General features: G+C 45.7%; 1 protein-coding gene across 1 annotated transcript in view; it reads right to left on the reverse strand.

The window, feature by feature from the left end:
- The window catches only part of YME1L1 (YME1 like 1 ATPase), a 30,335-nt gene extending 22,677 nt beyond the window's left edge, over nucleotides 1-7,658 (reverse strand). The window contains exons 1-2 of the mRNA XM_075271713.1: nucleotides 7,542-7,658; nucleotides 2,114-2,245 (exon numbers count right to left, since the gene is read on the reverse strand). Of these exons, the coding sequence (XP_075127814.1) occupies nucleotides 2,114-2,245; nucleotides 7,542-7,574 (165 nt within the window). The 5' untranslated portion in view covers nucleotides 7,575-7,658. The remainder of the gene's footprint in view (nucleotides 1-2,113; nucleotides 2,246-7,541) is intronic.
- Between the last annotated feature and the right edge of the window lie 4,574 nt (nucleotides 7,659-12,232).

The following is a 12,232-nucleotide window of genomic DNA, read 5'->3' on the forward strand; positions in this document are numbered from 1 at the left end:
ATGGGGTCACTTTTGAGGGGTTTCCATTGTATTGATACTTTAGGGGCTCTGCAAATGCGACATGGCACCTGAAAACTATTCCAGCAACATCTGCCCTCCAAAATCCAAATAGCACTCTTTCCATTCTGAGCCCCAGCATGTACCCATACAGCAGATTTTGGCCACATATGGGGTATTGCCGTGTTCAGAAGAAATTGTGTAACAAACTGTGGGGGGCTTTTAATTCTTAAACTATTTGCAAAATTAAAACTATGGCGCTAAATGGACAATTTATTGGGAAAAAAAGTAATTTTTCATTTTCACGTCCCAATGTTAATAAAATCTGTGAAACACCTGTGAGGCCAAAATACTCACTCTACCCCTAGATAAATTCTATGAGGGGTGTAGTTTCCAAAATGGGGTCACTTATAGGGGGTTTCCACTGTATTGGTACTTTAGGGGCTCTGCAAATGCGACATGGGACCTGAAAAATATTCCAGCAAAATCTGCCCTCCAAAAGCCAAATAGCCCTCTTTCCATTCTGAGCCCCGCCATGTTCCCATACAGCAGATTATGACCACATATGGGGCATTTCTGTGTTCAGCAGAAATTGTGTAACGAACTTTATGGAGCTTTTTCTCCTTTATCCTCTTGTGAAAATTAAAAATTTGGGGCTAAATTGACAGTTTGTTGGAAAAAAAGTAATTTTTCATTTTCATGGCCCAATGTTAATAAAATCTGTGAAACAGCTGTAGGGTCAAAATGCTCACTCTACCCTTTAATATGTTCTGTGGGGAGTGTAGTTTCCCAAATGGGGTCACTTTTAGGGGGTTTCCACTGTATTGGTTCTCTAGGGGCTCTGCTAATGCGACATGGCACCTAAAATTATTCCAGCAAAATCTGCCATCCAACAGCCAAATAGCGCTCCTTCCATTCTGAGCCCCGCCATGTTCCCATACAGCAGATTATAGCCACATATGGGGTATTGCCGTGTTCAGGAGAAATTGTTTAACAAACTGTGGGGGGCTTTTACTCCTTTAACCCCTTGTGAAAATGAAAACTTTGGAGATAAAGTGACATTTTAGTAATTTTTCATTTACACATCCCAATGTTAGTAAAATCTGTGAAACAACTGTAGGGTCTAAATGCTGACTATACCCCTTGATGAATTCTGTGAGGGGTGTGGATTCTAAAATGGGGTCACTTTTGGGGGGGGGGGTTTCCATTGTTTTGGTACTCTAGGGTCTCTGCAAATAAGGCATGGCGCTGAAAATTATTCCAGCAAAATCTGCTGTTCAAACACCCAGTGTCGCTCCTTCCCTTCCATGCACTGCCATGTGCCCAAAAATCAGTTTACACCCACATGTGGGGTATTTCTGTGCACGGGAGAAATTGCACAATAAACTGTCAGATGCATTTTCTCCTTCAACCCTTTGTGAATGTGTTAATTTTGGGTCTAAATGAATGTATTAGTGAAAAAAAATGAAATGTCTAAATTTCACTGCCATATTATTTTTATTCTTATGAAATGCTTAAAGGGTTAACAAACATCCCAAATGCTGTTTTGAATAATTTGAGGGGTGCAGTTTTGAAAATGGGGTAATTTATGGGGGTTTCTATTATACAGGCCTTTATAATTACTTTCAGAACTGAAGTGGTCCCTAAAAAATTGGTTTGGAGAATTTTCTTGTAAATCTGGAAAATTGCTGTTACACTTGTAAGCCTTGTAACGTCCAAAATAAATTAAAAGACAATCAAAAGATGATGCCAATATAAAGCAGAGATATGGGAGATAATATTTATTCATGTATTTGGATGGTATGACTATCTGCCTGAAAAGCAGAGAATTTCACATTTTGAAAATTGCAATTTTTTTCAAATTTCCATCAAATTTCCTAGTTTTTTTTATAAATAAATGCAAAAATATTGATTAGTGTTTACCACTAACATGAAGTATAATGTGTTACGAGAAAACCATCTCAAATTCATTTGTGTAAGTTAAAGCGTCTCAAAGTTATTGCCATTTAAAGTGACACATGTCAGTTTTGAAAAAAGAGGCCTGGTCTTTAACATACTTTTGGGCCTGGTCCTTAACCGGTTAAGGAAGGCCATTAACCCCTTGTATGATACATACCTCAGCGCTGTATGCTTCGGTGTCAGTGGTCGCTTCACGCTGCAGAACCTGAATGGAGGATGAGCTGGGAAAGTATGCGGCGGTTTTGGGAGAGTGGAAGGCAGTGATGAGGTGACTTAGTGGTACTGTAACCTATGAAGAGAAGAACAGACATATTAGAAATGGTCCAATACTGTATACATACACTAGAACTGAGTATATCTGGATCCTAATTTAGCCAGTCTAGGCTAGAGGGCTCTGCTTTTAGTGTTAGGGTCCCATCCGTATGAGGTCGCCTTGTCACCAGTAGATAGGGGTCTAATAAGTTGATAAAAGAGAACGCTACTGTGGCCCATGAATGACTTGAGAGTCTCTCCATTCGCTTGTATGGGAGTTCTGAAAACATGTCCCCGAAACAAAAGCAATTTCAGATAATGTCGGAGCAGAATATCGACACCCCCCATACACATAAGAGAGTCATCTGCTGCTGCCAAAATCAAGCGTGACTGCTTTTTATGTGTACGGGAGGCCTTAAGAGAACGCACATATTGTACATTGTTGCTTCGTATCTTTGATAGACACATCTGATGATATACTATCTGCCATGTGTGGGTTACACAACTTCCCAGAACGCTGACACAGATATAGATATAGTAACACTAGGACACGGTGTCCTCACCTGATCACTGTCACATTACCCCGTAATACAGACACACCAGCTATGACACAATCCAAAATAGAGCGGAGGCAGGGCCATAGCTAGAGTCAAACCTACCCTATAGATTATAGTGGATTGGATTAGAATAATAGGTTACCCTCCGGAGGGGCAGCAGGTCACAGCTCCAGGTTCTTACCATTACTAACCAAAAAGGGAGAGAATAGATTATTCTGATAGGTCAAAAGCCAACAACAACTGGATATCCATAAAATCTAAGTGAACTTTCGGACAACTTGTGATTTTCTGCCATTAATACATTGTGTAATACACAGGACTTTATCCGCACATTTCACATTTAGGCTCCTTTCTGTGAAACCCTGCATGTCTGTAGTCTCGCCCTTGCTGTCCCCGGCTTCTCACTATGTACGGAGTACGGGCTGTGACGTGGGTTTTGTTGATCAAAGCCTTCTTCATGGGAGTTGGCAAGCGCAGTCCTGACTGTAAGGTGCCAGCCGATGTCGCTGTGACGCCCGGGTGGAGGCAGGCACAGGACATTCAATACTGCACTTGCGGATCTTGAAAAGGGCCTTAGGCCCAGTTCACTTCTGCGTTGGGCCATTCCGTTTTCCTATACAAATGAAATATGCAGAAAGAAAGGTCCTGCAAGCATCACTTTTCTCTCTGCATGTTTCGTACGGAAACCGTGCAGACCCCACTATAGTCTATGGGGTCTGCTGGTTTCCTTAGGTAACTGCTTTTTTATGCGGATAGGCTTCCGTTTGGGGGGGGGTCCCCAAGTGGACTCCCCATAAGGAAACCTGTACACAGGGGTGAATTGGGCCTGAGGGACGTTTAAAGTGCTTATAGAAGCCCATACTATGGAGTAAAGGCCCTTAAAGGGGCTCTATCATAATGACTTTTCCCAATGACAGAGCCCTGTAAAGCTCCTTTCAACTAAAGGGCATAATTATAAAACACCAAAATTCTCAGGGATGGAGTTGCAGTCCAACATAACAGATATATTAGGCCACCGTATCAGAAAGGTTGTGTAAGGTCATGTAAGATTAATGTCGTGCTCACAGACTCCCTGTAAAGGGATCTTCTGAATAGAAGGCAGAACAGAGATGTGAACAGTCTCTGCAGAGAACACCTCTAGTGATGGGGGGTCCATGAGAGGGGAAAGGTGGCTCGGTTTCATTGCTGTGATCCTTCTCTTCACTGCGCCATTCACACAGCTGTCATAAGGCAAATACACTCCAGACATAAAGCGTGAGAATACCCCATAAGGCTGACGGACATTATAGGGCTGACCTGCTCTATACAGCACCTGTCCGCAATGGGCAAATACATAATAGTCCTGGATGAGCTAACATATAAAGGGTTACTCAGCCGATAGACTATATAGAGTCTTAGTGTATACTGTAAACAAGTTCCCCTATATGATGTTACATAAAGACTTATTCCATCCCAGGTATACAATGGATCAAGAAATCTGCTGTTGAAGTTTTTGGGTTGGGTCTATTGTTCTTATTGCCTGGCTATTAGAGAATATCCGCCGGCTTGTGGAGGGGTCATTGGGCTCACAAAGCCTGTGGGACATACACTTTCCGCCGCTGGGTTACTAATAGAGATGAGCGAGTACTATTTGGATCAGCCGATCCGAACAGCACGCTCGCATAGAAATGAATGGACGTAGCCGGCACGTGGGGGGTTAAGCGGCCGGCCGCCGTCAAAGCGGAAGTACCAGGTGCATCCATTCATTTCTATGGAGCGTGCTGTTCGGATCGGCTGATCCAAACAGTACTCATCTCTAAAAACGAACAAATCTCATTCTAAAGCCAGGTTCACATCTGTGCTATTGCAGAAACGCCATGGACGACTTTCCTCTCCTCCTCTTTCAATTTGAAATCCAGAAAGAGAACCTGCAGTAATAATCCGCAGGCCGTGCGTAGAGGACGCAACGTGTGGATGACACTTGTTTCAATCCCATCAGCTACATTACAACTGTATATGGCAGTAGGTTTATTGCTTCTATATGGCCTTTTATGAAGGTGATTGAGTGGGCTACACAGCTGGCAGGACTGGCATGAGCCCACTTGGTGACTAAAATGCACCAAAGGGCTCGTGTGCATGCTATATAGGGAATTCTTCAGCCCCCATCGTGTGTCCTCCATCGTGGCAGAATAAGGTGACAGATGCTTCACAAGTGGGGACGGTTTATGGGAGCAAAGTCCCTTGTTAGCTGTAGTGGAGTGTTCAGTCAGGAGAGGCGAGAGGTGGGGTAACATAAAAAATAAAGTGATACTCACCTACCCTTGGGCCTCAGTTCAGGTGTCATATCCTCCATTCCATCTGGTGATGGCACTGGCCAGGCCGGGTACTGCAGAGGTCAGTACTGAGAAGGACCAATGACGTCACAGGTACCCACCAGGTCACCGAAACCTCTGGCTCAGCCAGTGCCAACACCGAAAGGAATTGGGGACATGACAACCAAACAGAGGACACAAGTAGGTGAGAATCACTTTATTTTTTTCTTATTTTACCCCATCCTGGCCCCTACTGGGTTTTTTCCAGTAATCCTGGAATATCACCTGCATGTTCCTGAAGATCCCAGTGGTTCTACTGATGTAATACAGACGTAGCAGTGCAGAAATTTTCATTTAAAGAATGACCTTCTTTTATGTCCTTATAGCAGACAGTGCACTTTCCTGGTATGCGCCCTGGTGCCAGGGGAGGTAAAAAAATAAATAAAATAAATAAAAATCATACTTCCTTGTCTCTGGTGTCCTCCCAGCACGGTCCAGTCCTGCTGCTTTGGTGTCTCCTCAAAGTGAATCAGCTTTCCGGCTGTGACTACTGAGGCCACAGTGATGTCACATGCCCTTTGTTGTTCGGCCTCAGCAGTCACATGTGGCGGGGACTACTGCCGGAATATAACACTGGACCGAGAAGACTGGACCGCACTGGGAGGCACCGAAGGATCTGGGAAAGGAAAGTATTTTTTTTTCCCTCACCTCCCCCAACTTATTTAAAAAATACATTTATTGCCCATTTTTGTCTGGACAAACCCTTTAAGTTTCTGTACCATGTCAACAGAAAAAAAATAAAAAAAAATTATGAATTGATGAAGTATGATGTCCCCCAGTCGTTAAAAAGTCCTTCAGGGACCTCAGGATAGGTTATGAATATGTGAATGGTCAGGATCTAACACCCAGGATCTCCACAAATGTTGTTCGCATAAATTGCAGTGGTTACAAATTCTGTCACACAGTACAGCGGCAGCTCAGTCCCATTCAAGCGAATGAGGCTGGGCTGCAATATTAAATGCAGAGCCTATGATGTATACAACACCGTGCCCGTATTGAGGACCTGCAGTGATCAGGGGACTGAGCTGCTCCTGTACCATGTGACTGATGAACATGACATCACTGGCACCAATTATGAGCACTATGGCTTCTTAGGGGTCCTGGGTGTCGGACCCCCATCATTCGCACATTTCTGACCTATCCTACCGAAAGGTCATCCAAACCTAAGTCTTGGAAAACCACCTTACACTAGGGTCACTCTAGCCTTCAGCTCCTCCTCGTCATCAAGACTGTAATAGGGTCTGCCGGCTAACTGACAGGTTTCCGCCAGTTTATACTGACACCGGAGAGAAACGCCATACAGGAATTATTCTCTCTGCTGATTTTCATATGGACTCCAATGCAGATATGAACCTAACCTTAAAGGGGTTGTCCCCGCCAGAGGAGCTTTATTAAAAAATAAAAAATAATAATAATAATTATTCCCAGGGGCCTTCCAGTCCATTGTTGTGAAAGTTCCTGCTACACATAACCGCTGTGACCAATCAGCGTCGGGTGTGATGTCACTACCGGTGACGTCCCAGGGTCTCTTCCTAAGGCCCTATTCACATCTGCATTCAGGGAGTCTGCTTGGGAACCCCCTGAACGCATAAAAAGCGGTTACATGGGAAACCACAGACCCCATAGACTATAACGGGGTCCGTGTGGTTTCTGCTGTTTCCTGCAAGCAGCACTTTTCTCTGCACATGTTTTGTGCGGAAACCACACGGACCCCATTATAGTGTATGGGGTACACCAGTGTCCTAGGTCATTGCTTTTTTAGGTGTATAGGTTTCCATTCGGACTGTGTGGTCCCCAAGTGGAATTCAAATGCAAACCAGACGACAGACCGCTATAGCACAAGGGATCCGTGACGTTGCGGCCGGCAGCGGTTTCACTTTCAGAAGCCTCTGGAGCACCAGGGACAGGAGAGGAGGGTTTTTTTTTTTTTTTTGAGCTTTGGCTGCCCAGCTGTTGCAGAACTACAACCCCCAGCATGTCCTGCCCGCCACAGGGTTAGATGCCATAGATTATATGGTATATATAGTATATAGCAGGACCCAGGACAACACATCACCACAAAGATTCTAGGTCACAGGTGTGAACATCGACCTAATAGTTTTACAGCTGTTATTCCTAAGCTGTCCGGGACACAGCGCACACTCCGCACATGAGCAGCTCGGCCATGACAGTCCCACTCCAGTCAATACAACTTCTACATAGAAAGTTATATAAGAAGCCGACAGCCGCCACACAGGACACAAGTCACCACCCGAGTGCCATGAGGGAAGTAAGTAACCAGGTCTATCCACCGGGGACAGACTACAAGTCCCAGCACGTCCCCTGACATGGGCACAATACCACTACGTCACTTGCATCAGCCCAGACGGAGCCGGCGCCTAGGTACAGTCCCGCCGACATGACGCCATCACGTGACGTCACTCACCTGCGGCTGCACCGTACTGCTGAGCGAGAACATGGCGTCCGCACACCGGGGGGATCAGCCCGGCTCTGGATCTCCGGCCACTAGTCTGCAACCCGGCGTGATGTAACAAAGGTGACCCGGATAACCCAGCAGCCAGGAACTTCCGGGTCGGTGACGTCACTTCCGGATCTGTCAAGTTATTTGCAACCATGGAGACAATACTTTGTACTGGGGTGTTCCATGGCTTAGTCATTGTCCCTGACACTTATTACTGTGTCTGCTTATAGTCTGACTGTTATCATGGCGTATTATGTAATTGTGCAGAGTGAGGCCGCACTGTATATAGATTGTAAGCTCTTGTGAGCAGGGCCCTCAGCCCCAGTGTGTGACATGACTTTCCCTGTAATGTATCTTCCTGTCTGTATCTGAACCCTACAAAATTGTACAGCACTGCGGAATATGTTGGCGCTATATTAATAAAATGTATTATTATTATTACAGGTTTGCCATAATTGAATATATTAAAGGGATTCTACCATTAAAGGCATTCTGCCATTAAAACCTCTTTTTTTGTGGATAAGACGTCGGAGTAGCCTTTAGAAAGGCTATTCGTCTCTTACCTTTAGACGTGATCTCCGCTGCGCCGTTCCTTAGAGATACCGTTTTTTACCGGTATGTAAATTAGTTCTTTCACAGCAATGGGGGCGGGTCCCAGGACTGAAAGTGCAATGGGGGCATCCTCACTGCTGCTCGAGAACACGATCCTGCGACGCCTCTGTCTTCAGCTGGATCCTCGCCTTCTCAGTCATCTTCTTTTGCGTCACCTCCAAGGCCTGCACAGTTGGCTCAGAGCTGAGTGCGAATGCCGTCCGGCGGCCATTTTTGGGAGGCCGCTCCTGCATTGAACTACAAGAGAAAGAGCGGCCTCCCAAAAATGTCCGCCAGCTGGCATGCGCAGTCGGCTCTACTAGTGTCTCACTGGCAGAGCCAACTGCGCAGGTGTCGGAGGTGACGCAGGAGGAAGACGACAGAGAAGGGGAGGATCCAGCCGAAGATAGAGGCGTTGCAGCATCGTGTTCTCGAGCAGCAGTGGGGACGCCCCCATCGCATTTTTCAGCGCTAGGGCCCGCCCCCATCGCTGCCAGATAGCTAATTTACATACCGGTAAAAACGGTATTTCTAAGGAACGGTGTGGCGGAGATCACATCTAAAGGTAAGAGACGAATAGTAGAGATAAGCGAGTACTGTTGGGATCAGCCAGTCCGAACAGCACGCTCGCATAGAAATGAATGGACGTAGCCGGCACGCGGGGGGTTAAGCGGCCGGCTGCCGTCAAAGCGGAAGTACCAGGTGCATCCATTCATTTCTATGGAGCGTGCTGTTTGGATCGGCTGATCCAAACAGTACTTGCTCATCTCCGAATAACCTTTCTAAAGGGTATTCCAATGTCTTATCCACAAAAAAAAATAAGTTTTATTGGTAGAATCCCTTTAAAGATTTTTAGGTAATTCACAGCAGAATGCTGGATATTTGGCTTGGGTTACTGCTTTGTTTCAAGGGACCAAAAGAGGGATGAAATCAGCACACTGCAACAAATTTACATATACTATCCCCTAACCACATGTCCCCTTTGGCCCTGCCTGACCCCACTCAGTCCCTTTTTGTGTCCCCACACGGTATAAAGCTCCTTTTAGTGGCCTCGATTGCATATGATGCCCCCTAGTGGTACCACACAGTATACTGGGGCAAGTATATGATGGAGTCTACGTCATATTTCTGGCCTAAATATATCGCAACTCTCAACACGAATTATCGCGCCTTTTTGGGCCTCCCACATCACCTTCATGAAAAGGAGAGGCGCTACATTTTTAATATAATTTAAGTTTAGGCTCATACTAGCATTGGAGTAGTCGGAGGACCAGAACAACGGACAGGCAGATTGCTGTAATAGCAGTTACACACAGAGCTCAATGGACCCCATTGATTATAATGGGGTTTGTCGGGTGGACGACGTTATAAAACTGAAACCGGTGGAGGAAAAAGACCACCATGCAGGACTGTTTCATCTGCTGATTTCATGCGGGCAGTGCATGGCAAGCCCATGGACCCCATTATAGTCTATGGGGCCTGTGCGCTTGAACTGCACAGCGCTTGCAGTTGCGCTTGTGTTCCGTCCTTAGGGGTCCTCATGCGGACTCTTACGGACAGAACACATCAGCACGTGTGAACCGGGCATAACACGTCTCTGTGGGGTGAATGAATTATCAGGTGTCCAGTGTTAGTGCTTCCCAAACCTGCAATCTGTGCACTAGAGGGGGCGATGGCAGACAGGGAGGCGGTTTATTTTAAACTGCACTTTGCTGAACTTTGGATGAAGTTGTAATGGAACTCCATGTTGCAGTGGCTGAAGGTTGGAGAGGGGGGTGTTTGTGGGTTTTTTGTGTGTGTTTTTTTTTAATTAACATGTAGGACTGCTTTATTGATGGGATTGCCTGCTGGATGGAGCTGAAGCAGGGAGAGAGGATAGTGCTGTCTGCATGCAGTCCCATGTTGTTGGTGGGGGAGGGGAGAGGGGTAATGATTTTTACATGAGACTGCATATTAGGAAGTGGCTGAAGGGAAAAGGTAGGCACCGCACATCTTGATCAAATCCGCCAGACAGATACTCGGTGATGAAGTACGCCCGCTGCTCAGAATGGTGTGCAGCATACAGGTGGCAAATGAAGGGGCATTCTCTGGCAGCGGCAAGTATCTGCTGCTCCCTCAGGATGGTCTCCATATCGTCCTCTCTTTTCTCAATGGTCTTGATGGCCATGAAGGTCTGTCGGCCAGGGACTGATGCCAGGAAAACCTGAGGGAGACAAATAGAAAATGGTTGTTACATCGAAAAGGAAAAGGGGCTCATTCACATCATATAGTGTCAGCTCTGGGATTGTGCATGGAAAGGCCATAAAGGGGGTCTCTACTATTACTATATGGGAATGAACAGAATAGGCACAAGAAGGCGGATCGGGTTGGGATCAGCATTTGGCTCAATTTAGATCACGTTTATTTTTTCATCTGTTTTTCTGAACTGTTTAATGATTAATACAGATGGTCGTCCGTATACATAGAGATCAATGTTAAAAAAAAATGGATCCATTTTCTACACAGAAGGGTAATCTACCATACTTATGTCTCTGTACAAATAAAAAACTGCAAGATATGGATTACATGATCAGAATAGAGCCTTATTCACATTGGGTCAATGTATGTATTGTATAGCATAGACCAGGACATGGATATAAACAGTCCGCCCCCACAGCTCTGATCCTGAGGTCCTCCATGAGTCAGAGTACCCCTTTATATTAACACTAAACCTAACTATGGTGATACACAGAGCAGATGAGATATGGGGCACAAAGCAGTGGTCATGGGGGCAGGAAAGTCTCTGGGTGTCCTAACAGTCGCCCCATAGACCTAGGCTACAATTCATATCTACCCAGTCCACAATGTTGACAACAGGAAATAAAATGGGGGTCAAAATGAATAAGAAGTGATAAAACTTCTGCCAAAGTGGAGGATAAAGCCCGGCTGATGGTAAGGCCGGGGTAGGAGCCTGATGTTTCAGCGTCTTGGCTGCTGCCAGGAGTCGGCTCCTGGTCCTCTTATCCTTTATCCTGGGATCCTCTCTTCTTGTTCTTCTTCTTTGGTCTATCGTCACTCTCCTCTTCTCTCTTCCTCTCCGTCACTCTCCTCTTCCCTCTTCCTCTTCTCTCTTTTTCTCCTCTCTGTCGCTCTCGTCTTTCCTCTTCTTCTCCTCTCCTCTTCCAGTGGACGCCATTCTGGTCGTCTCACTCAATCCAAAAATATCCAAAAGGCAAAATAAAATCTGAAGAAATCTGTAGAAACTCTTCTTCTCTCTGCCGTTGACAGTTAAGAACTGAATGTCAGTTGGCCGTGCGCAGGTGAGGTGATGTCATGGCCGTGAGACCCTCCGGTAGCTCCTGCCTGGCAGTGCTCCAATGCCCTGCACTACCACATACACTGTGGGGTTGGCATCATGGGGGACAGTCCAGTGTCCTGAAGATTGGGAGAGACCTTTATGGCGACTTCTAGTGCTGTATTATTAGTAGATGGGGAAGAAGTGACCGCTGTGTGAGGGCCGGCCGTGCCCATAGTCCAGTATTATAGAAAGTGTTACTACTAATATGTATGGAAAGAATATATGTGTAATACATGTTCCTGGGTGTCTATACAAAAAACAATCATTTGAAAGGGCTCTGACAATGGTTATGGGGGCACTCTACTCTTCTTTATGGGGGCACTGTAATATTCTTTATGGGGACACTGTAATCTTCTTTATGGGACTCTCTAATCTTCTTTAGGGGAACTCTAATCTTCTTTAGGGGTACTCTAATCTTTAGAGGGCACTCTGGCACTAAGGGTACAGAAAATGATCATGTAAAAATTCTTCCCCCTCTTACAATGAGCTTTACTCTAGATTTAGTGTATCCGGGATAGAGAGGGGTTAACCATTTCATTGTAATAGCGCCCCTGGTGGTTGCACCTATAAACCTGGGTTCTATGCATTGTATACAGACCACTGGCATACCTCCCAACCGTCCCGATTTCCATGGGACATTCACGAATTCGGGGTCCCGGTCGGCGTGAGGTATGTCCCGGTTTCAACTCATCGACGACTGGAGGACGCCGATGAGTTGAACACATAA

This window comes from Leptodactylus fuscus, chromosome 4 (genome assembly GCF_031893055.1).
Source record: "Leptodactylus fuscus isolate aLepFus1 chromosome 4, aLepFus1.hap2, whole genome shotgun sequence".
Taxonomy (NCBI): Eukaryota; Metazoa; Chordata; class Amphibia; order Anura; family Leptodactylidae; genus Leptodactylus; species Leptodactylus fuscus.